Source organism: Diabrotica undecimpunctata, chromosome 7 (genome assembly GCF_040954645.1).
Source record: "Diabrotica undecimpunctata isolate CICGRU chromosome 7, icDiaUnde3, whole genome shotgun sequence".
Taxonomy (NCBI): domain Eukaryota; kingdom Metazoa; phylum Arthropoda; class Insecta; order Coleoptera; family Chrysomelidae; genus Diabrotica; species Diabrotica undecimpunctata.
Window position 1 is genome coordinate 122844109 of NC_092809.1, and position 26051 is coordinate 122870159.

Below are 26051 nucleotides of genomic sequence, written 5' to 3' on the forward strand. Positions count from 1 at the left end.
ACTAAATCTTTAAAATTTAAACACGTACATATTTAGTGATCTTTAGCGAGTCTAACATACAGACCTAGAATTAAAAATGAATAGCATACTAAACATTAAAAAGTATTTAAATAACGAAACCACTGCAACAATCTTAAGACACGATAAAGTTCCAGTGACCGGCCTACAAAAATCTTCAGGCGCAAATGCTAATTGCAGATTACGCGGAAATAGTTCCAATCTGTGTAGACGTAGACCCAGTGAACCAGAGGATGGTACCCATGTAGTGCAAGGAGAAAGAACCAGCTGACGGTCTGTTGATACCGATGATGGTACTCGACAACTGTCAGTTCTTCACGCGCTCTACTAAGGATAGGAGTAAATCGGTTATGCGCTAAAAACGGCGAGGGTCTGTGCTATAATCGTGCGTTGACACTTGTGGCAAAATGGATCAGTTTTATAGGGGTAGGCGGTTAGGTTTTCCGAAAAGGTTAGTGTTTAAAAATTATTTTCAAGAGTTATTAAGGTTAAGTTTTTGAATAATAGTATTAAATTACTAAAATTTAATTAAAAATTTTAATTAATATTTACAGTTAATTTTGCGTTTGGGATAAAAAAAAAATTGTTTTACATCAAAAGAATATAGCAAAATATAGCTTGTATTATTATTAATGTTTTTCGCAATGTTGTAGTGGTATAATTATAAATTTAGAAGTGTGCATTTCCGTTTGCTTCCTCTTTTCTAAAAATATCTACAGAGTGGGCGTATTTGAACCTTGTTTTTCTGTCCATCGAGCTCAATTTTTATTTATTGACTCTGAGCATAAAGTTGTTGACACTAATCAACATTTCAACTTCTTCTGGTTTACAGAAGCTTAAATGTGCTCTAGCTAGTACAAATATGGACTTTTTCTATGATATTAATAATGATCCTGATTTTTTGACAGTCTTTCTTACCGAAACTTATAATAATTTAATATTAAATCATTTTACACTAAAAAAAGTACGACAAACTACTGAAAAAAACACCGGTGCAATGGTTTAATAACGAACTAGCGGACCAACTCAACATCGAGTTTATAAAATGAAATTTTTATTTTGCGAGAAAAATATACAATATATACAATGACCGGAAGTAAAAATATTTTTATCAATAACTCAAAAACTATAAATGATAATTTCGTGAACTTACATTTTTGACCTCTACGTTGAATTCTCTATTGATTTGACTAATAAAAAAGAAACAGGAAGTCGACCTCAAAACCGGAATGCAATTTTTAGTTCATCAAATGTCGACATGGATATCATTTAGCAGTTAATTTTGCATGCTGATCACGAATCCGGTGTCAGATTTGCTCTATCTTGACGTTTTATGCGCGTTTCGGGTCACTTCCGGTGTCGGATCGCAACCGGAAGTACATATTTAGATTCGTCTCGATGAGACCTTTCGATCCATATATACATTGTGGGGTCTAAAACTTAAAGTAAATTTTAACTTCCGGTCATCTCAAAACCGGAACTGAATTTTTGTACCAAAAGTATATCTTGACAATCTCATACGTAATACTAATAATATTCCGAAAAAATATGTTAATTATCTAATATGGTTTTTGAGTAAAGTGGTGGACAAGAAAAGGGCTTAGCGTTTTAGTATATAAGATTAAGGTCTTACAGAGCTATTCTTTCTCTTGCAGCATATTGCAGATGCCACTAAGGATCCCCATTTGTTCAAAGTATATAAACAACAAAAATTTGAATATAATCGGCAAATACAAATTGATAAAAAGTTAGCTTACTGTAATTTTATTAGTAATTCCAATAATAAACCTAAAGACTGCTGGAAAATAGTAAATTTCGACAAAAACAGCACAAAATCCAGTTCGGTACAACCTGATCTACCTCCAGAAGAAATAAATCAATTGTTTACTACAATTGCAGAGAACATAATTCAATCTCTTCCCACCATTAATGTCGATGTCCTCTTCAATTATAGAAATTATCCTTCTCCGAGCCAGAACTTTTTTTCGTCCCGTTGTCAAAGAAGAGGTCTCTCAGATAATAAAATCTCTTAGTAATTCTAATTGCAGGGACGTTTACGAAATTAATAGCAAAATTTTAAAAGAAACTTACCAAATAGTTTTAACACCTTTCACTCATGTTATTAATTTAATTCTAACAACTGGAGAATTTCCAGAAATACTAAAATATTCAAAAGTACTACCAATATACAAAAAAAGTGATTCCTCAAAAACTGACAATTACAGACCCATAAGCATTGTTTCTCCTTTTAGAAAAGTGATTGAAAAGGTTATTAAACGACAATTTTATTCCTATTTTAAGTTAAATAACTACTTTTGCAACTTGCAATATGGATTCAGAAGTGCTCGTTCTACTACAAACGCGGTATTTAATGTTATGAGCGAGGTGATTGAGGGGCTTGAACGCGGCAATCGCATAGCAATTTCTCTTTGCGACTTGTCGAAGGCTTATGATTGCGTTTCACACGATATTTTGCTCCACAAATTAAATTACTATGGAATCAGAGGTATCCCTCTTAAGCCTATAACTTCATATCTATGTGGCAGATACCAGGCGGTAGTATCTAAAGGTCATCTCTCCCATTTTCTATCCGTAAAACATGGAGACTCATAAGGTTCGTTCTTAGGACCCCTTTTGTTTATTATTTATGTCAACCATTTACCTAAATTCACATCTCCGTACAAATCCACACAATTCGCTTATGATACGACATACGTTATATCAGGAAAAAATAATGATGATTTAAAAATGTCTCATGAGGAAGTTTCTACTAAATCTATCTCATGGTTTGCTGCAAACAAACTAAAACTTAACTCCGTAATTTACACAATGATCCAGATAACAAAGAGTGTTAAACTAGTGGGAATAACTATAGATAACCGACTGAACTGGTCGGCTCATATCTCACAACTAAAGAAAAAGCTATTAAGTTCAATATTTGTTATTTGCAACTAGCAAGGGTTGTCAACTTTGAAACATTAAAAATGACATATTTTTCTTTATTCCACTCTCTCCTAAACTATGGTTGAATTATATGGAGCAATTCAACAAATGCACTTCAAATTTTTGAAATGCAAAGAGAGTTATCAGGATTTTAGCAGGGGTAAGTTATCTAGAATACTGCCGACCTTTCTTTATTAAATTCAAAATTATGCCGCTACCTACTCTGTTGATATTTTAAGTTCTAACTGAAATTCGCAGAAAACGGGCCCATTTAATAAAGCAGTCTGATGTTCACGTTCTCAATACGGAAAACTGTCACTACCTAGATTACGTCTTTCAGATAAAATTTTACAATATTTTACCAAAAAGTTATAAACAGCTAAGCTGTAATAGTTTCCGAAAAAGTTTAAAAAAATATCTTTAATTAAATCTTGCCCAAGTACTTTTGCTTCCTAGAGCATCTTCAGGATATCTGAAATAAGCCAAGAAACGTTTTTTTAACTGAAGAAAAATTAATTAACGTCGATAGAAAACTCGAAGTTGATGGTTGATAAAAGTTTTTATGTGATTAACGTTTTAGACTTACTTCGTCAATTTTGGTCTTTCCAACAATCAAAGAATGTCACAAACATAAAATTGTACATTACACTATACTACACAAGGACAAACAGTTTAAAATTTAAAAAAAATAGGCGAAGGTACATTATGGTTGGCATTAGGAGAGAGAATGGCTCATGGTCTTAACGGAAATGTTAAGGTGACATGTGATATAGGACAGCTTGGATGGGCAGTCACAATCATGGAGATGTAATCTGCACATTTCAAAATTCTATGAAACTAAGCATTGACCGAAGGTCCAACTGACACTACTATAGGAAATCAACTGATGAAATATTAAATTATATAGAATATTTTAAGTAGGTTGCATAATCCAGATCTCACACTCAAACCTGTCTATAATAATTAGGGTGTTAGTTTGAGGGCAACTGAAGTGGACGCAAAGTATGAATACAAGAAATAGACTAAACAATCTATTAGACAGTGTGGTTGACTACAATAAAAGGGTCTACTAAGCACTATCAATACTGTCGAAAAGAAGAAATCTAACTATGAAATTAAAATACTAAATAATTAATAATCAAAGTTGAAAGAAGAGTGTATAAATGGGGTATAATCCAAGTAGTTCAGTTAAACCCACAGTCAATGGGAGAACTATAAAATTAATATTTCAAAGCATTACTCAAGGCCAACTGACCAACAGTGGGAGATGTTGCAATATACAACTGTGGTGATGGTGTATCTAAATTACGCAGAGGTATGAAGAGTGTATTTAACGCCAACTATAGATCAATTAGAGAGACGTCATATCTAGGACACATAATGCGCCATAGGGAATTTGAGCAGCTCCAAGTAATATTAGAAGGCGAGATTGAAGGTAAAAGGGGCATAGGACGAAAGAAAAAATCTTGGCTACGAAACATCAGAGATTGGACCCAGAATAGAGAGAAATTTGGCATATTGATCGCCAACCTTAACAGAGAAGGCATTTAGGATGAGGATAGATCAATTGGACCTGAGTAAGCTAGTTTTGTAAATTATTGAAGAATAAAATAGTAATGTTGATCAAAGTATGAAATTAATAAATTCTTAATGGGTATACTCAGTGCATTAAGTCTAAACAGCCGAGCTGGGCCCCCTACGAGGTGAAGCTGCAATAAAAGTTTTAAAAATAGGTTTAAATTTAGTACAGTTTAAATTAATTTGAGTATTGAGACAGTGAGAGTTTCCATTTGTTTCCTTTGTAATCTCCAAATCTTCCAATAAATTCAACTCCAAGTAGTTTTTCTTTCCATTAATGTCATGTAAAATAGATGAACCAGTTTTGATGTTAAAATTGTGTTTACTGGATAATAAGTGTTAACGAAAACTTGAAGAGTTTGGTCTTTTTAAATGTTCTGAAATTCTAGTAGATAACTTTCTAATGGTTCTACCTACATAGGAGGCATCACAATCACCACATTTTAATTTATAAATACCACTTTTGTCAATTGTGTTCATCCTATCTTTGGTGTTGATTAAAAATGAACCTAAAGTTTTGTGTGACTTGAAGGAAATTTTGATGTTTTCAATTGTAGAAGTAAAAAGTTTAGTAGATATTTTATTGGAAATGTTGCTAATATAAGTAAAGGAGAAATATCTGATGTTATTTGAAACATTAGGTTGAAGAAAACATTGTGATGAATATGCAAGTTTTTTGTAATGTTGAATTTAGCTCTATTTAGAAGTTTATGGATAATGTTGGGATCATACATAACCATTATTAAAAGCAATTTGCTTGAGAGTATTAAGTTCTAAATTTAAGTTATCATTAGAAAATGGAAAGTCATCAAAGAAAAGTTTGAGTAACCTGTGAATGTAACTGTTGAAAGCAGCCATTTTGTTGGGCTGGATGATTAGGCTTATTTCAGATGCACCTGAAGATGCTCTAGGAAGCGAAAGTACTTGGGCAAGATTTAATTAATATACTGTGCTCGATATCTGTCTTTTATTTGACCAAAGTTCATTTATTCGAGCATTCAACCTTATATCAATTTGTGTATTTGTTCTTGTTAGTAATATGTGTCAGTTACATTTTATATTCCTTTTTGATATACTATGTATTTTTTTGACTTGCTACAAACAATATTTGTATTTTGTTATATAGTTAAATAAACTCTCAATCTCTACTGGTAATAACTACCTAATAATATCGTAAATTAATAAAAATTAATAATGAACGTGAGTATATTGTATTCATAACTACATTTTAACAAAAAAAAAAATAATGTAACATATTTATAACTCTTTGTTCATTAAAGTACCAGTGGTCAAAATATTTGTGATAATGTGTATTTCCTCTTTTCGACAATCAGTTCCACTAATCCATACCAATTTTATTTTACATTGGATAATTATGTCGCTGAAGGTAAATTTTAGTATGAATTGCATAAATTCAATGCATAATTTTCATTTGTTTATTCTACTCATTCTAATTTCTGAACAAAATTTATCTCAGTTTTTAATCAATTTTATATATTTATGTAATACTTTTTCTCATGCTTTATTTCCATACAATAATAGCATAAAAATTATATAATTAAATCATTAATTAATTAATTATTGAATATTAGTTCGTGGGTAACTCAAGAGTAAACCCTAATATTTGGCAATATTTATTAGATTTGTCCAGATTTATAGATTCTGATATCTAGATTTTGTGAAAATGGTAGATAGGTCGATTTTTACTTTAAAGGGGTTTTCTTTTAACGATATAGACATCTTTTATTTGTTAACCCTCTCCTCTCTAGTACCAGAAATCCCTAACTTTAAATAGGGAATAGACTATACAGGGTGTAACAAAAAGGTAGTTCGATTGAACCTAACTCACCTTAGTAAAAATGTGCACATAAAAAAAATTACAGCCCTTTAAAGTTAGAAAATAAAAATCAATTTTTTCCAAAATATCGAAAACTGTTTTTGTATGTATCACGTGTAAATTTTTTGTAATCTCGTGTATTGAGATTTTATATTGAAAATGGTCATGTGGCTTTCTTATGGCAGGAATATAAAAAACAGTGAAATTTGTACAACCTAAAAATTTTATGTTGGTTTTGTTCTCTTAAACCTCCCCACATGTTTGTATACATTCCAATTAAATGTTATTACAATTAAAAATACATTCCAATTAAAAATTATTATTGTGGTACTATTAGTTAAACACAATGTTTTAAAACTTTTTTGCCTCGTAGTAATTTTTTGATAAGCCAGTTTTTATCGAGATGCGGCTTCTTTTTTAATATGTTTCCAAATTTCTGAGTACCTAACAAAATGTAAAATATAAACAAATTTTCATATTATTACCAGGTTTCTATAATCTTACTTAACCATTTACAAATATGTGGTGGATTTTACAAATCTTCAGAATGAGCTTCATTACACCGTTTTAAAAAGAAAAATCGAATATTTTGAAAAATCATGGGCTTCTGACGAAATCGATTTGCAGCTTCCATAATTATATTTCTTAGTTGTTGTTCGTTCATAATTGATACGGAATATATGTACCCTTTCATAAAACCCCAGAAGCAAAAGTCAATTGGGTTAAGATCTGCACCCCTGGGTGGCCAAGCAATAGGCCCATCAGGGCCCCTTTTATTCCAACGTTTAAAATACTGATCGGAAAGATATTCTCTTATTTGATTATGGTAATGCGCTGGAGCACCATCCTGTAAAAACCACATATTTTTCCTGACTGCGAGATTGACCTCGTCTAAGTACTCTGGTAACACATTTTGTAGAAAGTGTATATAATTGTTACCGTTTAAATTGGTTAGAAGAAATACTGGTCTTATTAGGCTATTATCCATAATTTCTGCCCAAACATTGACTTTAAAATTTCTCTGGTGATGGGAGACATTTTTTGCGTGGAGGTTTTCCTTGGCCCAGATGTGCGTGTTATGATGGTTCGTAATGGCATTTCTGTTAAAGATAACTTCGTCGCTAAACAAAACATGATTAATAAAATTGACGTTTTGTGCGTTTTCCATTAAACACCAATTGCAAAACCCCATTCTTTTAAGATCTTCATCCAGTAATTCTTGAACGGGTGTTAAGTGATAAGGATGAAACTGCTGTTCCTTGAAACTTCTACAAATCATCATGCGCAAAACATCTAATTGAGCCTCTACTACTTTTGTATTGCTTTCAGGGATTTCTTCAATTGCTTCAAAAATCTCTTCATTGTTTGTATCTACTTTTGATCGACCATTATTACCAACAAGTTGCGATCGCAATGTACCTGTCTCTCGTAAGCGACGATCAATGGAAAGAAATAATCGTCTGCCTGGTGTGTTTCGGTTAGGATATCTTCCTGCATAACGCCTTGCAGCTGCTGCGCTATTACCTTGGCATTCACCTGTAATTACCAAATTACCAATAATTATCTAAAACCCTAATTTGGCCTGCTTAAACTTATCCAGAATTAAATGCATACCTGCCATTTCTGAAAACGTGTGCACCATTATAAAGGAAAATTTAGTTTTTCTTAATAATCTTAAATGCACAATAATTATAATATTTATTACTGATAATATGTATTGTTGATGCTACTATTTAGTATATAGTAACCATAGCAACACGTGTTATACAGCCGAATAGAGAATTTTTAAAACATAATAAAAAAGTAACCTTATCTCGATAAAAACTGGCTTCTCGAAAAGTACTAAGAGGCAGAAAAGTTTTAAAAACATTGTGTTTTACTGATGGTACCACAATAATAATTTAATTGGAACGTAAACAATCATTTGGCGGGGGAGGGGGAGGGGGAAGGGAACAAAACCCCCATAAAATTTTTATATGTTGTACAAATTTCACTGTTATGTTTTTTAAGATATTCCTGCCATAAGGCATACTGCCTCAAACAGTTTTCGATATATTGGAAAAAATCGATTTTCATTTTGTAGGTAACTTCAAAGCACTGCAACTTTTTTTATGTGCACATTTGTACTAAGGTTCAAGCGAGGTATTTTTGGTTTCATAATACGTGATTTAATTTATAAACTACCTTATTGTTACACCCTGTATTTGAGGCATATCATTAAATGCATATTTTGCTGGAAAATTTAGGTATCTACGATTTTTCATATTAACAGTGTTCTTGTGAAAAATATTAATTTATTAAAAGTGTTACACCTCTTAAAAACTAACCATAACGCCTATGTTGTACTAGTATTAATGATAAATTTTTCCAATTATGTCAAAAACTACATTGAAGGAAATTTGCAAAAAAAACTTAATTGTTTAAACTTTTGTTGGTAGCGTATTGCCGTATGGTGTTGAATCGTGGACCTTAAACGAAGATATTTGCAGAAAATTGGAAGCATTTGAGTTGTTACTCCAGTCGTCAGAGATGAAAATGCCACTGAACCTCTAAAAATTATACAAACAAGCTGAATTTTTCTGAGCGGAATAATTTTGGAACCCCAAAAAATATGCAAAAAAGTTTACCACCTTTACCCCTTGGCTTCCCCTTAAATCCCCTCACAGGGGGACAAAAACGCAAAAAACTCGATTTACCAAGAACCTGTACACCCTAGAAAAAAATATTTCAAATAAAAAATGTAGCTGAGATAATTTCAAACGAAAATGTTTATATAAGCATTTCTTGTTTAGAATGAACTGTTCTCTTAAAAACAGCGGTTGAAGCGACCGACGATTTTGAACAGTAGAACAAGAACAATAACTCGCGCTGTATGACCTACAACATTCTAATATCCTGGACAAAATCTAAAATAATAGCCCTCGTAGAACTGAAACAGAATCTAAAGAGTCCTAGCAGCTACAGACTAGTCATCCTGCTGTGTCATTTTTGCACAATATACTTCTTCTTTAAGTATCGTGCCCATTTTTAGGGTCAGTAAGCTTGATCCATTCAACAACCAAGTCATCTAATCAAAATTGGCCACCCATTTTTCTTCTTTGAGTGTAACGAATATTTTGCCTACGACATAGGGTATTACTATGGGGGGTTGAAAATTGGGGACAGAAATTATTGGGGCAGAGATAGGGCAAGCAAAATAAAGGAAACTTCTGCGAACGGCTCTCAGGGTTTATTTGGAGTAGCTGGGTAGTAAATAAGTGAATGGCAAGAGGGTTGGATTGGGACAACTACAAAAATGAAACAAAAAGAGGGTACTTACATGAATCTCCTGGAACAAATGGACAAACAAAACAACAAGAAGGACCTCTAGCTATTTAAAATAAGGACGCCGCTTCGAAGTGTCAAATTATAACGATTACAACAACTAGTTGTAACTATTGAAATAATTATTAGAAATGCAAAATATATCTTTTTAAATGAAACTCAAAAAAAGGGGTTAGAGAGTTAGTTAAGAGAAATAAACAAAGTGGGTTAGGAAAAAAAATTAAACATTTATTGTTGTCTCACCACAAACAGTTAATACTATATTAATAGTCACAAAAGTAAATACAAAAATAACTAAGAGAAACACTTACTATGTTTTATCCGTTTACAAACTCTAGGAGTTGGAGATACTACAAAACTTACTATTGTTACTGGGCTATAGTTTATAGAAGAAATAAATTATTACAAATAAAAGACTATCTTTTTAAATGATAAAAGCAATTATTAATAAAAAGGTTTATTTTTCTTTTAAAATTTAAATACAAAAGTTACCTTGATTTCACTAAATTACTCTTGGGGGTTTAAACTAGACTTAACTGGAATTTCTAGGAGTAGAACTGGGCTTACACTTTCTGCCACATGAACAAATTCATCTCCAAACTATGAAAAGGTATTCTGAAACGGCTTCTTAGGTACATACAAATTTGAGGTTGAAATTGGGCCACTAGACGCCCTTAAACTGGGCGTCTTAAAAAACAGGAAACTGGAACATGTGGATCTCTTTCAAAACCTCACTTAAAACTGTAACTGTACCATTAACTGCCACAAAACACTGCCACATTTTTCATGAAAGGGGACGAAAAACAAGAAACACATATTTGACGTAAAATTTGGACTAACGCTGAAGTCAACCGCTCTTGACAACGCCTCAGTGAGAGTGTCGCAATTATCTTTTCGGCAAAACCTTCTCAGCGATCTAAATGGATGTTTATTTGAAACGCATTATCGAGCGGCTTTCAATCAAAGAAAATACGCATCCGTGGTATATAAACATACTCTAAAAATGTGTTTATATCAACTCGGAGACGCAAAGAGGAATTAAAAGAATATTCTTCGGTGTTTTAATACATATACGAGGGGATTTCAATACATACCAAGGAATTCAAAAATGCTACACTGACAATGACAATTTGCCGATAAGTTTCATAAATGCTCCACTTGCTATTTGTCTACAAGATTTTATTTCTTCATCAGGAGTCAAGATAGTATGTATTATAAAGTGTATCAGGTTAGTTACATGTAACATAATCCGTAACATTTCCGATTCGTATATTAATACTACATAAAATTATTGTGTATTTTTATTGCTGTTTTCTGATTGTTTCTTTTTTTTTCTAATTTAAAATAGTGTACTCTGATCAAAGTAACACATGTTTGCTAAAATTGTAGTAACGCATGGATTTCATCTGTAATAGATGTCCCATTTTATACAAGGAAGCCAATTAGGGGAATTTGTTTACTACCTCAAAACTAGAATTGTCGATTATATTCGCTCTTGAATAATTTCAGAAATTTCGAGTAAAATGTTTCACTGGTTTCGCGTTACACACTGTTTAAAATATAAAAAACAAAAACATAATAATGATATTAATATGATTGTATTAATGATGAGAGATTTAAGACAAATATCACAATATCAACGGTTTTACACTGTCTAACAAACTAATTTTTATTTTTTTTTTCGTTGGGGCATTTAAAAATAAATGTACGACTGTACGTATCAATTAGTAGTAGTTCAATATCTTACACTAACATCGCCTAAAAATATTTTTTAATTGTTTAATAAATTAATTCAAAATGATTTATTGTCTACACCATAAAATAATTAAATTCTTTATATTGCCTTTAAATGATTTATTTTGTCGACACGCGCCATTGGTTAGAAATGTATCTTTAAACGGTTGTTGTAAATTCCAGTGCATAAATTAGTTGATAAATCAATTAAAATTTAAGCAGAACTTTAGTATACCTAATGGAATGTTTGGACTATGTGGAGTATTTTTGGTTATAATTTAATTTGTTAAAAATTCAACACGAAATATCTTAGGATATAATATTAGAATCATCATTGTTTCCTCTGTTTTGATCGTTTTTTTGACAGTGTAGATTAAAAACAGTTCGCAAGATTTTTAAAATGAAATGGATATTATCTTTTTGAGATAACCAATCTGTTAACTCTGCCGCGAACACTTAGTGCGTGACTCTTCTCCCCACTTTTATCCAAAAAACTACGAATAATTGGTACATAATCGAAAGCGAAACGAGCTCAAGAATTAGGGGATGAAACAGAAATATTATAACTTCGAAATATTCGTTTATAAAGCAAATTACTGAGAAATCACTAGAGTATAATGTACCAGTATTTCTGTGTCTGATTGACCTAAAAAAAGCGTTTGACAGAGTAAGTAAGACTCAAAGATGTAATCCATCTTCTGTATAATAGAGAAGTTCTCCTTAATATTATAAAAATTATCGAAAACATCTACCAAAACAACAAAATGGAGGTCAGAAGAGACGGACAACTTACAAAACCTATAGAAATAGTCAGTGGAATAAGACAAGGGGATTCATTGAGCACCATGCTCTTCAAAATGATGAGATGGGGCTCATGAATGATGGGGCTGGGATGAAATCATCAAAAGCGTTAACAAAGGAAGAGGATACAAGATGAATATAGTCTGAAAAGACTGGTTCACAGATTTAACATAAGAGCAAAAGAATTTAATGTGACAATCTCATCTCAGAAAACTAAAACAATAGTAGTCAGCAAAGAACCAACTAGATGTAAAATAGAAATTGATGGCATCAGGATTAAACAAGTAATGGAAATAAAATACCTGGGAATTACACTGTCTAGCTATGGAGACCTGGATAAAGAAGTGAGAGATCAATTACAAAAAGAAAATAGACTGATAGGCTGCCTTAATAACACTATATGGCGAAACAGACACATTGACACTGAGATGAAGTCAAGAATTTATAAGGCCAGTATAAGACCAATAATGACATACATATGCCTCAGAAATAAGATCCGACACAGCCACAATGCAAAGGACACAATGGAAACGGCAGAGATAAGAGTACTGAGATGAATTAGAGGAAATACGCTGAGAGATCGAAAGAAAAGTGAAGACATTCGAAGAAAATGTAACGTACAGTGTATAAATGAATGGACACAAAATAGAAAAAAAAGTGGAATAACTACGTAAGCAGAATGGAGAAGACCCGTGTCGTCAAAATAGCAAGGGATAAGTCACCAATCGGCAGAAGAAGTATCGGACGACCGCTCAAAAGATGGAGTGACAACATTTCATAGAGGTATTAATCCGCCAATGAAAAAGCAGAGGATAAAGAGGAAGAAGAAGATACATATACTAACATACTTACTTAAAAGTTAAAAATAAATTTGAGTACACGGTAAATATTAGTGGGTCAGCAAAAAAATGGCACCTTACAAAAAATATTTCACTTTTCAGCTTCCTACTTATCTTATTTATTTTAATTGTGATATAATTGACTATACAGATTGTAAATTTCTTGAAATATTAGAAAAACCTTTACGATTGGATTTTAAAATGCAAGTTTATAATTGACTTATCACAAAAAGCAGTAATTTAAAATGTCCAACCTCCAATGTATTCATTGAACGATAAAGTTGCGATGAATCATGTATAAGTACTTTGGTATTATATTATTAGTTGACAATGACGAATAAGAAGCACTACAGATATCAGTAGACAAGTATTGGTCAGTAAAGGAACACCCTTCAGTAAACTGATTCGTTTAACATTTATTATTTCTGTTTGCATTTAATATTTATCAAACATACACATATAAACCAGTATTCCTGTCTTCTGTTAAATTGCCCTCCAGAAAATAATTTTAATGGAATTAGGTGTCAATAATTCAGTTTGAATGATTTTAAAACAGAATTTAAAGCGATGTTTATGCCGGTTTATTCTATACTAATTCAGTAGCATAGACGCCGTTTTATATTCCGATTAATTTTATTGTTATTCTAAAATAACAGATATTTTAAGCATAAATGTACATAAAAAACATAATTCTATCAATAAATTGTTTTTTTTTTCATATGGCAAAGTTTTGAAATCGATTTTATTACTGCAACCAAGATGTTGTTCGTCAACAATCAATTATTATCATGAACTATTTTTAGAAGAAAAATAATAAAACAAGACAAAAAGTTAACAAATCAATAAAATCAAAAGACATGGAAATTCATTTTATGTAACAATAAAACACTGAAAACTTTGTTTTCAAAACTTCCACAAAATTTATTTTAAAGCTACAGCTACATATTTACTACAGCTGTTTCGGCTAATTGCCTTTCTCAAGTGATCTGTTTCTGGCATGGGTTTACACTTTATAGTCTCTAATGAAAATAGGTTGAGGAGGGGAGAACTGTTTGTCTCAAGCTGGTCATTCAGAATTATATCTGTGTTTTTTAATTTGTTGATTTCCATAGATTCTAACAAAGATAGCTTAAGGCCTTTATTTTGAATGTGTAGAATTTTAAATTCGTCATTAAAAGAATGATTATGATCTAGAAGGTGAAGTGCGTATGTAGAATCTGTTTTTCTATTATTGAAAGCCCTTTTATGTTCTGCTATTCGTTTATTAAAATTTCTACCTGTTTGACCAATGTAAGTTTTTGGGCAGTCCCCACATTTAAGTTTGTACACACCACTGTGTAAGTGTTTTTTATGTTGGCTCTTGTTGTTTTTAATATATTTGCCTAGGTTGTTATTTGTTCTGAAAGCTGGTGTTATTCCTTTCTTTTTTATGTGTTTGGCTATTTTTGTTGATATTTGGCTGTATATGTAATCGAGCAGAAGGTACTGGGTTTTTTTCTCTGGTGGTGGAAATACTAAGTTCAGGGCTTTCTTATGTAGTTTTTGATTTAACATTTTATTAATTGTTTGTTCGTTGTATCCATTGTTTACTGCTATTTGCTTAATGATATTTAATTCTGTCTCAAAATTGTATTTTGACATAGGAATTGCTGTTAATCTATGTAACATACTATGATAGGCTGCCAGTTTATGTTGTGTGGGATTGGATGATGAATTGTGAATAGTCGTGTCAGTATGGGTAGGTTTATGAAATATGGAGAAGTCATGTTTGTTTTTAAGTCTGGTAATTTTTAAATCTAAAAAATGTATGCATTGATTTTGTTCTGTTTCTATTGTAAATTCAATATGACTATGAAGAGAATTAATATACAATAAAAATTGGTCGAGTTGCCTGTTAGTTCCTGTGAAACATACCAGTACGTCGTCTACGTATCTCCACCAATATAAAAACTGTTTGAATATGGGATGTTTTGAAATCTTTGTCTCTAGAATATCCATAAAAATATCCGATAGCAATGGGCTTAGAGGATTGCCCATTATAAGTCCTGTACTGTTATTTGTATATAATTCATTATTAAATTCAAAGTAGTCCTGGTTTATGCAAACTTCAAGAAGATGTAAAATTTCAGATGTAATGATTGGATTTGTACTATTTTGGTCTAAAAAGGTTTTTTACTAGAATAAAAGTTTCTGTAGGAGGAATACTAGGAAAAAGATTTTTTACGTCAAATGAAATTAATCTGGAGTTGTTAGGTAACTGAAAATGTTGTATTTTATTAACTAGTTCTATTGTATTTTTTATGGTAAATTTAGGTGAAAATTTAGCGTGTTCTAAAATAATCTCTAACAGTTTTTTTAAAAGTTTATATGACGGAGCTGTATAAAAAGACACTACAGGTCTTATTGGGTGATCCGGTTTGTGTAGTTTAATGAAAGAGTATAATTTAGGAGGCTGTGGGTTCATGATACTGAGGTATTTCTGTTCTCTTGGATTTACTATTGATTTTGAATTTTCTAACGCTAGCTTAATTTGTTTTTGATACTTTTCTGTTGGATCTTTGTGTAACGTTTCAATGTTTTATCTATAGCAATAGTAGTGTTGCCTTTGTCTGCTTTTGTAAACACTATGTTGTTTTCTATTGATTTATTTTTAATTGAAATGGCTGTTTTATTCTCTTTGTAACAGGAATTTTTGGTTTCACTACACACATCTGTAATAGATTTTGCAATTATATTTTTTTCGATATTGTTTAATGCTACTTCACATTCTACACCTAAATATTCTAAAGTTTTCTGATTATTATGTTGGGGCAAGTTGTATTTAAATCCTTTCTCTAAAAGTTGTATCTCGCTATAACTAAATTTAGTAGGTATCTGTTAAATTTATAAATCTATTAAAAAAATTATGGTTCGAAAAACTTCTTGTATAATGAATATTGGGTTTTTTACTATTGCAAATTAGATTATTTAGTTTTTTACACTGTGTATTGAATTTTTTATCTATTATCTATGTTAAAAACAAACATGACTTCTCCATATTTCATAAATCTACCCATACTGACACGACTATTCACAATTCATCATCTCATCCCACACAACATAAACTGGCAGCCTATCATAGTATGTTACATAGATTAACAGCAAAATTGTATTTTGACATAGTCAAAATACAATTTTGTACAACTAATAAAATGTTAAATCAAAAACTACACAAGAAAGCCCTGAACTTAGTATTTCCACCACCAGAGAAAAAACCCAGTACCTTCTGCTCGATTACATATACATATATAAATATATTAAAAACAACAAGAGCCAACATAAAAAACACTTACACAGTGGTGTGTACAAACTTAAATGTGGCGACTGCCCAAAAACTTACATTGGTCAAACAGGTAGAAATTTTAATAAACGAATAGCAGAACATAAAAGGGCTTTCAATAATAGAAAAACAGATTCTACATACGCACTTAATCTTCTAGATCATAATCATTCTTTTAATGACGAATTTAAAATTCTTCACATTCAAAATAAAGGCCTTAAGCTATCTTTGTTAGAATTTATGGAAATCAACAAATTAAAAAACACAGATATAATTCTGAATGACCAGCTTAAGACAAACAGTTCTCCCCTCCTCAACCTATTTCATTAGAGACTATAAAGTGTAAACCCATGCCAAAAACAGATCACTTGAGAAAGGCAATCAGCCGAAACAGCTGTAGTGATAAGAATTTAAAATAAATTTTGTGGAAGTTTTTGAACAAAGTTTTCAGTGTTTTATTGTTACATAAAATGAATTTCCATCAAGTAACGGTCGAATCCATCAATTATTTAATAAAATAATTATTTGAAGATAAATAACATGTGACGTTTATGCGTTACAAAATTCAGTAGTTCGATCGAAAGTTGATAAAACACCGACAAAATAAGAGACATTTTGTGTAGACATTATGTATAATTATTCATAACTATGCATTTTACATAGAACAACTATAAATGTACAACTTAAAACATTAAAAGAAAGCGAGACAAATCTATAAAAACTAAATGTTGCATTGAGTTACTGCCATTTTCTGAAAAAAAAACTCAACGAGAAAGTCTTTCACAATAATAGTAAAATTGTTACAAAGAAAACCATTTGCTCACAAAACTTACTGTAAATAATAAATTAATATCACTCCAATTGCTTACTGGAAATTGTTCAAATGAATAAAGGATAATTTGCAGCAAATTATTTTACTTTTGAATCATTTTTATTTGTATTATGGTTGTGAAGATATTTTCTCTTGGCATTTCACGTTTAAAATATTATATGTATAGGTATTTTGCGAAGTAACCACAAATGTAATAAGAAATATTTAATTTGACGTTCTTACTTCCAGGTCAGAAATAAGTGAAAAAAAAAAGATTAATTATGGTCCAAATTTAAGGTAACTTTTATTTGGATCTTTCTTTTTCGTCAAACGCATAATTTTTTTAAAGCCCTCCTCTCTATTCGGATTGCCGAATATAGGCCTCTCCTAATTCTCGCCATTCATCAGTGTTGTTTGTAAGACGTTTCCATATTGGTCTTGCAGTTCTTTTAATATCGTCGCTTCAGCGTCTTCCTCTTGGTCTTTTGGCTTCATATGGCCGCCAATTCCCGATTTCTTTATTCCATCGGCCATCCTTAAGACGTTTATTATGTTCAGCCCATTTCCATTTCAGTTTAGCTGCCTGTTCGACAACATCTTTTACTTTTGTTCTATTACGAATGTCTTCATAGCTCTTTGAGTTTTTCTGATCTTCTCCATGTTTATTTTAGTGAATGTCCAGGTTTGAGCTCCATATGTAAGTACAGGTAGGATACAGGAATTAAACACTTTGGTTCGCAGTCTTTGAGGTATATTTTTATTTTAAAGTACGTATAAGAGTCTTCCGAATGCTGCCCATCCCATTTTTACATGTTTGCTTATTTCGGTAGTCTGATTTTCTTTGCTTACCTTGACATTTTGACCCAGATACGTATGTTCATCTACGTGTTGACATTAGTTTAGTTTTGCTGAAATTCATTTTCAGTCCTTTTTTTGGGATTCTGTGTGTAGCTCCTCAATCATCGTATTCAGTGCATTTCACGTGTCGGCTATTAGTACTACATCATCTGCGTATCTAAGATGGTTCAAGTATCTTCCATTAATAGGAATTCCCTTATTTTCCTAGTCTATCGACTTAAAGATATCTTCTAGGGTATCTGTAAATAATTTTGGAGATTGTGTGTCTCCTTGTCTTACGCCTCGGTTGATTTTTAAGTCGATCCGGTTGTTGACTAATGCTTCTTCTATTGCCCACAGTTTTACGCTATCAAAAGCTTTTTCATAGTCTATAAAAGCCAAACATAATGGGGTATTGTATTCGTTAGTCTTTTCTATTAGGATTTTCAAAGTATATAGATGGTCACAGGTGCTGTAACCTTTTCTAGATCCGGCTTGTTTTACTGGTTGATATCCGTCAAATTGAATTGTTAACCTGTTTGTAATAATCTTTGTAAAGGTTTTGTAAAGTTGTGAAAGAAGTGAAATTAGTCGATAATTTTTCAGGTCTGTGGTGTCTCCCTTTTTGTGTATTAGTATTTTGTTTTACAGTATTCCATTATTCGGGTATGTTGCCTTCGAATAGACATTTATTAAATAGTATTTTTAGATATGTGGTCGTTTCTTCTCCGCCTTTCTTCAGCATTTCTGCTAGGATTCCATCACTTCCAGGAGCTTTATTCCTTTTCATTTCTTTTACTACTCTTTCTATTTTTTCGTAGCTTATTTCTAGTTGACATTTGTTATCTGCCTTTTCAAGTTCTGCTTTGAGGAGTTAGGGAGATCGCCGATACAGATCGGCGTAGAATTTTCAATTGAGTTTGCTATATCAGATTTACTTTTTTCTAGTTGTCCTTGTTCATTTTTAATGGTTATTATGTTTTTTTTTCCTAGTTTTGATTTGGTGCATTTGAGACTTCAGTTTTTCTCTACGACTTGTTCTATACGGTCTTCTTGATGTTTTTTAATGTCTTTTATAATCTGTTTTCTTATTACTCGATTAAGTTCCTTAAATTCTGCAGTGTCTCTTTTATTTTTTCTCAGAAGATGTTTTGTGATTCTACACTTATTTTGGATTTTCGTTTTCTGTTAGCGGTTGCCACTTCTGAGCTTACATTTAATAGTTTTTTGTTATGACTTCATTGATTTCATTTAAGCTAAGTTTATCTAGATTTAATACTTTGGTGGGTTTTAGCTTGCTTTTATATTGTTCTGTATTAGATTTTAGTTTATCTGTGTCTATATTTCAAGTTTTTCTAAATTTATATTTTTTTTTATTTTTTTTTTAATTATTTTTTTATATTTATTAAAAAACGCGTCATGTTATGGTCAAATTAGTTGCTTCTGACCTTAAATTTAAATTTAATATAGCGCCTTATTAAGCTATACACCAAGTTTGATGTGTCTCAGCTATACAAGTCTCATGATTTCCATCTGAAGCACATGTCCCATGTGCTTCAGACGGATGCATGATGGGACAAACGCACGAATAGAGAACTCAAGATATATATCGTGAGATTAGTGCAAAACTTATTAAGTTAAAATAGTTCATTTTGAAACAATGGCATAAAAAAAGTGGTGTAAAATTTGTCATCTAACTGATAAACATTGTCGTATTTTCTAATTTTAGCTATGTTCATCATCATAGTCATTAACATATTGTTCATCCTTGAGCTTTAGCAACTTGGACAGTTTGATTAATAATCCTTCTCCATTGGCCTTAATCAACTGTTTTCTGCGCCGCCTCAGTATAGTTTTTGAGAAGCTTTTTTGTAATGTCTGCCCATCGCTGTGGAGATCTACCGCGTTGGCGCTGAATCTGCGATCGCTTCATTTTGTGCTTGTTTCGATGGATATGACCAAACAACTTTAAAATTATAGAGTAGTCTGTAAGACATTCGTGTGCGATCCGTCGATGGAAGTGGTCGTCTCCGTGTCTACATTTTAAAAACATTTATGTGTCGTCTATTGGATTCTTTGACCATCCAAGTTCATATGAATAGTAAAACATGGAAAAGACCAGAGTTGAAACTAGTCTCTTCTTGTTTGTCATAGTAATGTGACGATTACGCCAGACCCCGTTTAGTTGAGTCATTTCCACTTTTGCCAGCTATACACGTCTTCGAATTTCTAATTCGCAACGGGCTCTGTATTTAACCAGAGCTCCAAAATGTATCATAGAGGAGTACCTCGCACCCCCGGATAGTTAGATATCTTGATATCACATAGATTTACTCCTTCTTTTAAATATTCCAATACCTTGCGCTTTAAGAATTATGTATAGATGTTGGATCGCTTCTGTAAGGAGCGAGAAAAGAGACAGAGAGAGAGTTGGATCAGATGCTAGCGGTGATTGAGAAACAGGAGTACATGAATGGGATTGGACGTAAATTTGGTTTGAGAAAGTATGACAGTATGAAGAGGTATGCGTGTGTAGGTCAAGTTCAGTGTATGTGGTATAGCTTATCGCGCTTCTGTCCCCATGGGGCAGTAGCGCGATGAGAACATTATGGTAAAGAAAGGACATCAGGGCAAAGATATGTTCTAACACAAAGTTCCACCCTGATAGGTCTGTAAGAGAAAAAGGGATTTAGCTGGTTCCAGCTGCATCGGAGGTATGAAGAGCAGGAAGGTTCGCTTCAGAGCAAAGCTGGTCGATCATAATTCTGATGTGGTTTTATAGAAACCCAGTACTATCTGAATGTTTACTCTGATATCTGGTCGCAGATTCCTTACCTAGTAACCAAAAAAGGTGCTATTTGCCATTTTATGAAGTTTTCTAGATGAGGTTTTAAAATGCAGAAGAGCACCGTGGTGCCACACTGACCACAACCACTGACACTTTACATTTCTTAAATATAATTTCTTTCTCGCTGTAGCGAGACTCAGTTTAATATTTGCAACTAAGGGATTGTGATCCGAGGACCGGAGTAAAGTTCTTCACGGAGACGCGCAAATTTTTGACATCAGAACTCCAACTGTATTGTCCAATAACAATTCGCTTTTATCGAGAATATCTATGTTAATTCTGTCAATTTCCTGAATTACATTTTGTAGTTTGTCTCCTACAAATAGGCTTCCGATTCCGACATTCTTCTTCTTAAAGTGCCTATCCGTTCCCGATGTTGGCGATCATCACGGCTATCTTTACTTTATTTATTGCAGCGCGGAACAGTTCAGTGGTAGTCGTGTTATACCACTTTCGTAAATTTTGAAGCCAGGAAATGCGTCTTCTTCCCGGTACTCTCTTACCATTTACTTTCCCTTGGAGAATCAGCTGGAGAAGGCCGTAACGTTCTTGATTTCTCATTACATGTCCTAGATATTCCAACTTTTTAGTTTTGACGGTCATGAGAATTTCACATTCTTTCCCCATTCTACGCAGGACCTCCACATTAGTAACTCTGTCAACCCAGGATATACGTAAGATGCGCCTATAACACCACATTTCGAAAGCTTCGAGCCGATTCATAGATGCAACAGTCAGTGTCCATGCTTCCATTCCGTAGAGCAGAACTGTGAATATGTAGCAGTTCAATAGACGGCATTTTGTTTTTAATGATATGTCTCGACTGTTGAAAATGGTCCTCATTCTAACGAATGCTGCTTTTGCTTTTATTATTCGCTGTTTAATTTCTGTTGAGTGGTCCCATTGGCTATTTAAATTGGTGCCTAGATATGTATATTGCTCGACTCTTTCGATATTCTGTTGGTTGATTGTAAGTTGAGCGTTTAGTATTGGTTTTTTACTAATTGTCATAAATTTGGTTTTCTTTATGTTAAGAGCTAGTCCGTATCTGTTGCTGACTTCTGTTATGCGATTTGTTAATATCTGTAAGTCATTCAGATTATCGGCAAAAACTATAGTGTCATCTGCATATCTAATGTTATTCAACCATTCACCGTTTATTAGTATTCCTTTCGCACAACCGTCTAAAGCTTCTTTAAATACCCATTCAGAATAAATGTTGAACAACAATAGAGACAAAATACAGCCCTGTCGTACTCCACGTTCTATTGCAATCGTTCTATTGATTGTAGTAAATGTTTCTGATAATTCTAAGATCTTTGTTGTCAATTCCAATTTCTTGCATTAGAGTCATTAATTTGTCATGTTTTACTCTGTCCGACATTATACGTAGCAATTTTGTATACCTTCTCTAAATGAAACCGGAAGATTCTTTGTATCCCTTGGCCATTCAAAGACTTCCCGGGACGCAAAGTTTCATTTCAATTGTGTTTCTCTGCAAAAAGAACACCTTTATTGTTAGTTGTACGATAATAAATTATTATTACATTACTTGCAAAAAGAAACAACATTTAAAGCTTTTAACTAATAATTATTTAACTAATTAAATTGACGTCTCTTATGGCAGTACCAAAAATTTAATAATGATACTCAATGTCACTGTCAAAGTCAAAAGCTAAATAAGACTATAAGTATTTTGACAGTGGCGTAACAAACTATTAAAACCTAAAAATTACATAAATTAAAGAAAAAGCAATCTGTTTTTCTTTATACTTTAATACCTATGGCTTACTCTAGAATCAGCTGATACAGCAATTATTGTGTATTTTTCCACCGAGTCAAACTCATAATCGATTCTGTAACATCATAAACCGGAACAAACTCACTTTAGGTTGATAGAAGTCTAGCTTCTAGGTTCCTCTAGTTTGATAGAAGGGAGTTATTCAATCGTTTTGTTAATATTTTTATGACTAATATGTACATGTAGGATAGAAGATTGATTGGATTTTAAAATCTGTGAGGTCGCTTTTCTTATGCATTTGTCGTGGATATTGGTGAATGTTCATCATTGGGTCTTTTTATTGATTTTATTGTCTTAAATTAAACATACGAGATGACCAGAGACGTGTAAAAATAAAAAGAATCTTTATTATACTGACAATAAGCCATAATTTTACTTTAAAATAATTTCATTTTTATATTTCGATTTATTATAATATGTATATTTATTTTAAAGTAAATGTGTGGCTTATTTCCAATAAAAATGGTAAATTTTATTAACAGGTCATAAAAAAATAGTTTCAGAACAATATTAAAAAGCATATTATGGTAGCATAACTTAAAAAAAAAATGGTAGAGTGAACATCAAACAAACTTTTCATTATAGCGGGATATAAGGGCGTAGGCAATTTCGACACTAAGCAGGTAGCGACTAAAATTTAATGGCAATTTTCGACACCAGCCCCAATTCCCGTTTTTATCTTACATGTATATTCGACACCAAATACATATAGCTGCGACATAAATAAAATACCATAATTAATTAATTTATTTATTTTAATAAAAGTAATGTGCATTTTATTTCTTTATAACTGTAATAATATCTAAATATAATACAACTAGTACCTAATTTTTGTACATTTTACCGTTAATATACTTGTACACAATGATTTATTTGCTATTATAGGAATGATAAGATACAGATTTTATAAAATCTAACCTACGTATTTGTTGGGATCGTAGTTCATCCATCATTTTCTCCAAAAATGCCAATTTAGCCTTAACAGTAGTATCTTTGATTTTTGCTGGTATATGTAAACTATTTATTTTGACATAAGTGTCTACTTGAAATTCTTTTAACTTTTCAATAAAAATAAAAATAGAAGGATGTGTTGAATAAAAAGAAGACTTAAATCTCGAATGAAAGGATTCACAGGCATTTGTGGTCCTCGCAATAGACGGATTCTGATTAGACCATATGTGTGGTGGAAATAGAGCGCTATCGAAAATGTAATTTTCCAGTAAATAATCTGCATATATATCAAGTGTTGCGTTTATAGGTTTATATGACATTAAATCATAAAGAAAGCATTCTTCAACTTCTGCTGGATTTAAATAAGTTAAACCAAACGTATGCCTTAACCATTTTCCAATTTCTGAATTTGTATCCTTATATTCTTGTACCAAACCCAAAGATTGAATTCTTTTAAACCAGTTTTGGTGTAAGTGAAAACGGCATCCACTAATTTTTGCATTGGGCCACATATACAATAAAGCACAGTCAATTGCTTTTTCAAAGTCCACAAATATTTCAGTTGGCTCTAATGATAATTGAAATGTTTCAAAAATCTTAGACCTTAATAAAGAAAATAAATTTTTGTATGTCATTGACAATTTGTCCTTTAACAAACAGTATGCTAAAGGAACATAATGTCCATTTTCCAAGCCATTTATAGTAAATAATTGTAGAAAATATTTGGTACTGTATGAAAATGAATCATCCATATACAAAGTTTTTAATTTACACAACAAACGAATATTTGTCTCGCATGAAAATACAATTACATTTAATTCAGGATGATTTAAAAACAAAAAACCGTGACAATAAATATTGGGAAAACCCGCTTGTCCTGCTTGGGTGCAAATGTCCATCGCCGCTAATTACCTACCTACCTGCTTTACGCCGCGGTGTCGAAATTTCCTATAATAAAATTTGACCCTTTGATTACCCCAGGTACAAAGACAATTTGAGAGGTGTCATAAGACAATGTAAGTATTTTTAAGGACAATTATAAGAGGGGCAATCTAAAAGTTAAATTGGTAATTCAATATTACTTTCTTTACTTCCATTATACTTTCATCATCAATTATTTAGTAATACAATAATTAAGTAAAAAAAAGATTTTTGCTATTTCTTTGTTGCTTTATCTCTGAAGTTTCTACTAAGACATATATTTTACTTTCCCTTCGGTTTTTATAGCTGGTGTCATCGTTAATTTTTTCCTAATGCGTCATTTAATTTAATTGGTTTTGGATATTAATTTGAAATTCAAACATGTAATAAACGTAGTCAATAATTGCAGAAAGTAATCAGTGAAGAAGTTCGTGCAAACATGTCAATAAACTGTAACAGGCAATCTCCAAATTATATAGATGTTTCAACAGCTAAACAAACTCATTCAGATATTCACGTCAATTATTTTAATTCGTAATAATACTTTCCCTTACAAGTAGTGTGTTACATATCACGACTATACTTTGAGACAGAACATCTTTGTACGTTCTTGGCGAAGATTTTTTTATCTACGTGAAAGTCCATTTAAAGAGCAATGTAATCTAATTCAGGTGTTCCAACTATGGTGCAATTATCTAGTTAAAATCTTTTTATGACTTATTCTGAAGTCCAGTCTCGTACGTTTTTATGGTTGACCACAAAATCAGATGTATCTATTGTTCTGACATAGCTGTGGGGAATGTATAATTGGATCAAATAAGAAGTTCTTTATAAATACCGAACAAAATCTTTTTTTTTTTTTTTTTTTTATTTAAACAAATATACCCGCATATTTATGAAAAAATTTACTTTATTGAATAAAACATATTCTTAAATAAATTTCGTTGTTTTCGGAAATTTAGAATGAATAAAATAAAGGTGGAATAACTCTGTGTGACGGAGATAAACTACACTATGTTATAAAATGTAGTTTTGAGAAAATGCGGTTTATAGTATGCCGTACCTCGAAAATAATAGTTGTTATTAAGCCTTTTTTAATTATCAACACTAAATTGCAGTTTAAAAGACAAATAAAATGATTACCTGCTTTTGTATGTATTACTGCTGTTTAAACTTAATTTAGGAAGGGGTGAATTTTTTTTTTAATAAACATAGTGTTGTTTACCTCTAATCGTTTACATAAGTTCATGACATAATGTTATAGCTTCTGATACTATTGTAATCTTTCTTTTTCTTCTTCTTCTTTGTTAGCCATTCACGTCCACATCTGAACATAAGCCTCTTCAAGTCTTCCTTTCCATTGTTTTTTATTGTACGCTACTTGTAGCCAATTTTTCCCGGCAGTCCTTTTCAGATCATCTGTCCATCTCATAGGAGGTCTGCCTCTGGGTCTTTTGTGTTGGTATGGTCTCCAGGTTAAAATTGATCT

The 26051-nt window shown here is 31.9% G+C and overlaps 1 protein-coding gene across 1 annotated transcript in view; it reads left to right on the forward strand.

Annotated features, from left to right (window-relative positions):
• Nucleotides 1-257: 257 nt before the first annotated feature.
• pip (heparan sulfate 2-O-sulfotransferase pipe) overlaps nucleotides 258-26051 on the forward strand; it is a 167579-nt gene continuing 141785 nt past the window's right edge. The window contains exon 1 of the mRNA XM_072538103.1: nucleotides 258-469. Within this exon, the coding sequence (XP_072394204.1) occupies nucleotides 426-469 (44 nt within the window). The 5' untranslated portion in view covers nucleotides 258-425. The remainder of the gene's footprint in view (nucleotides 470-26051) is intronic.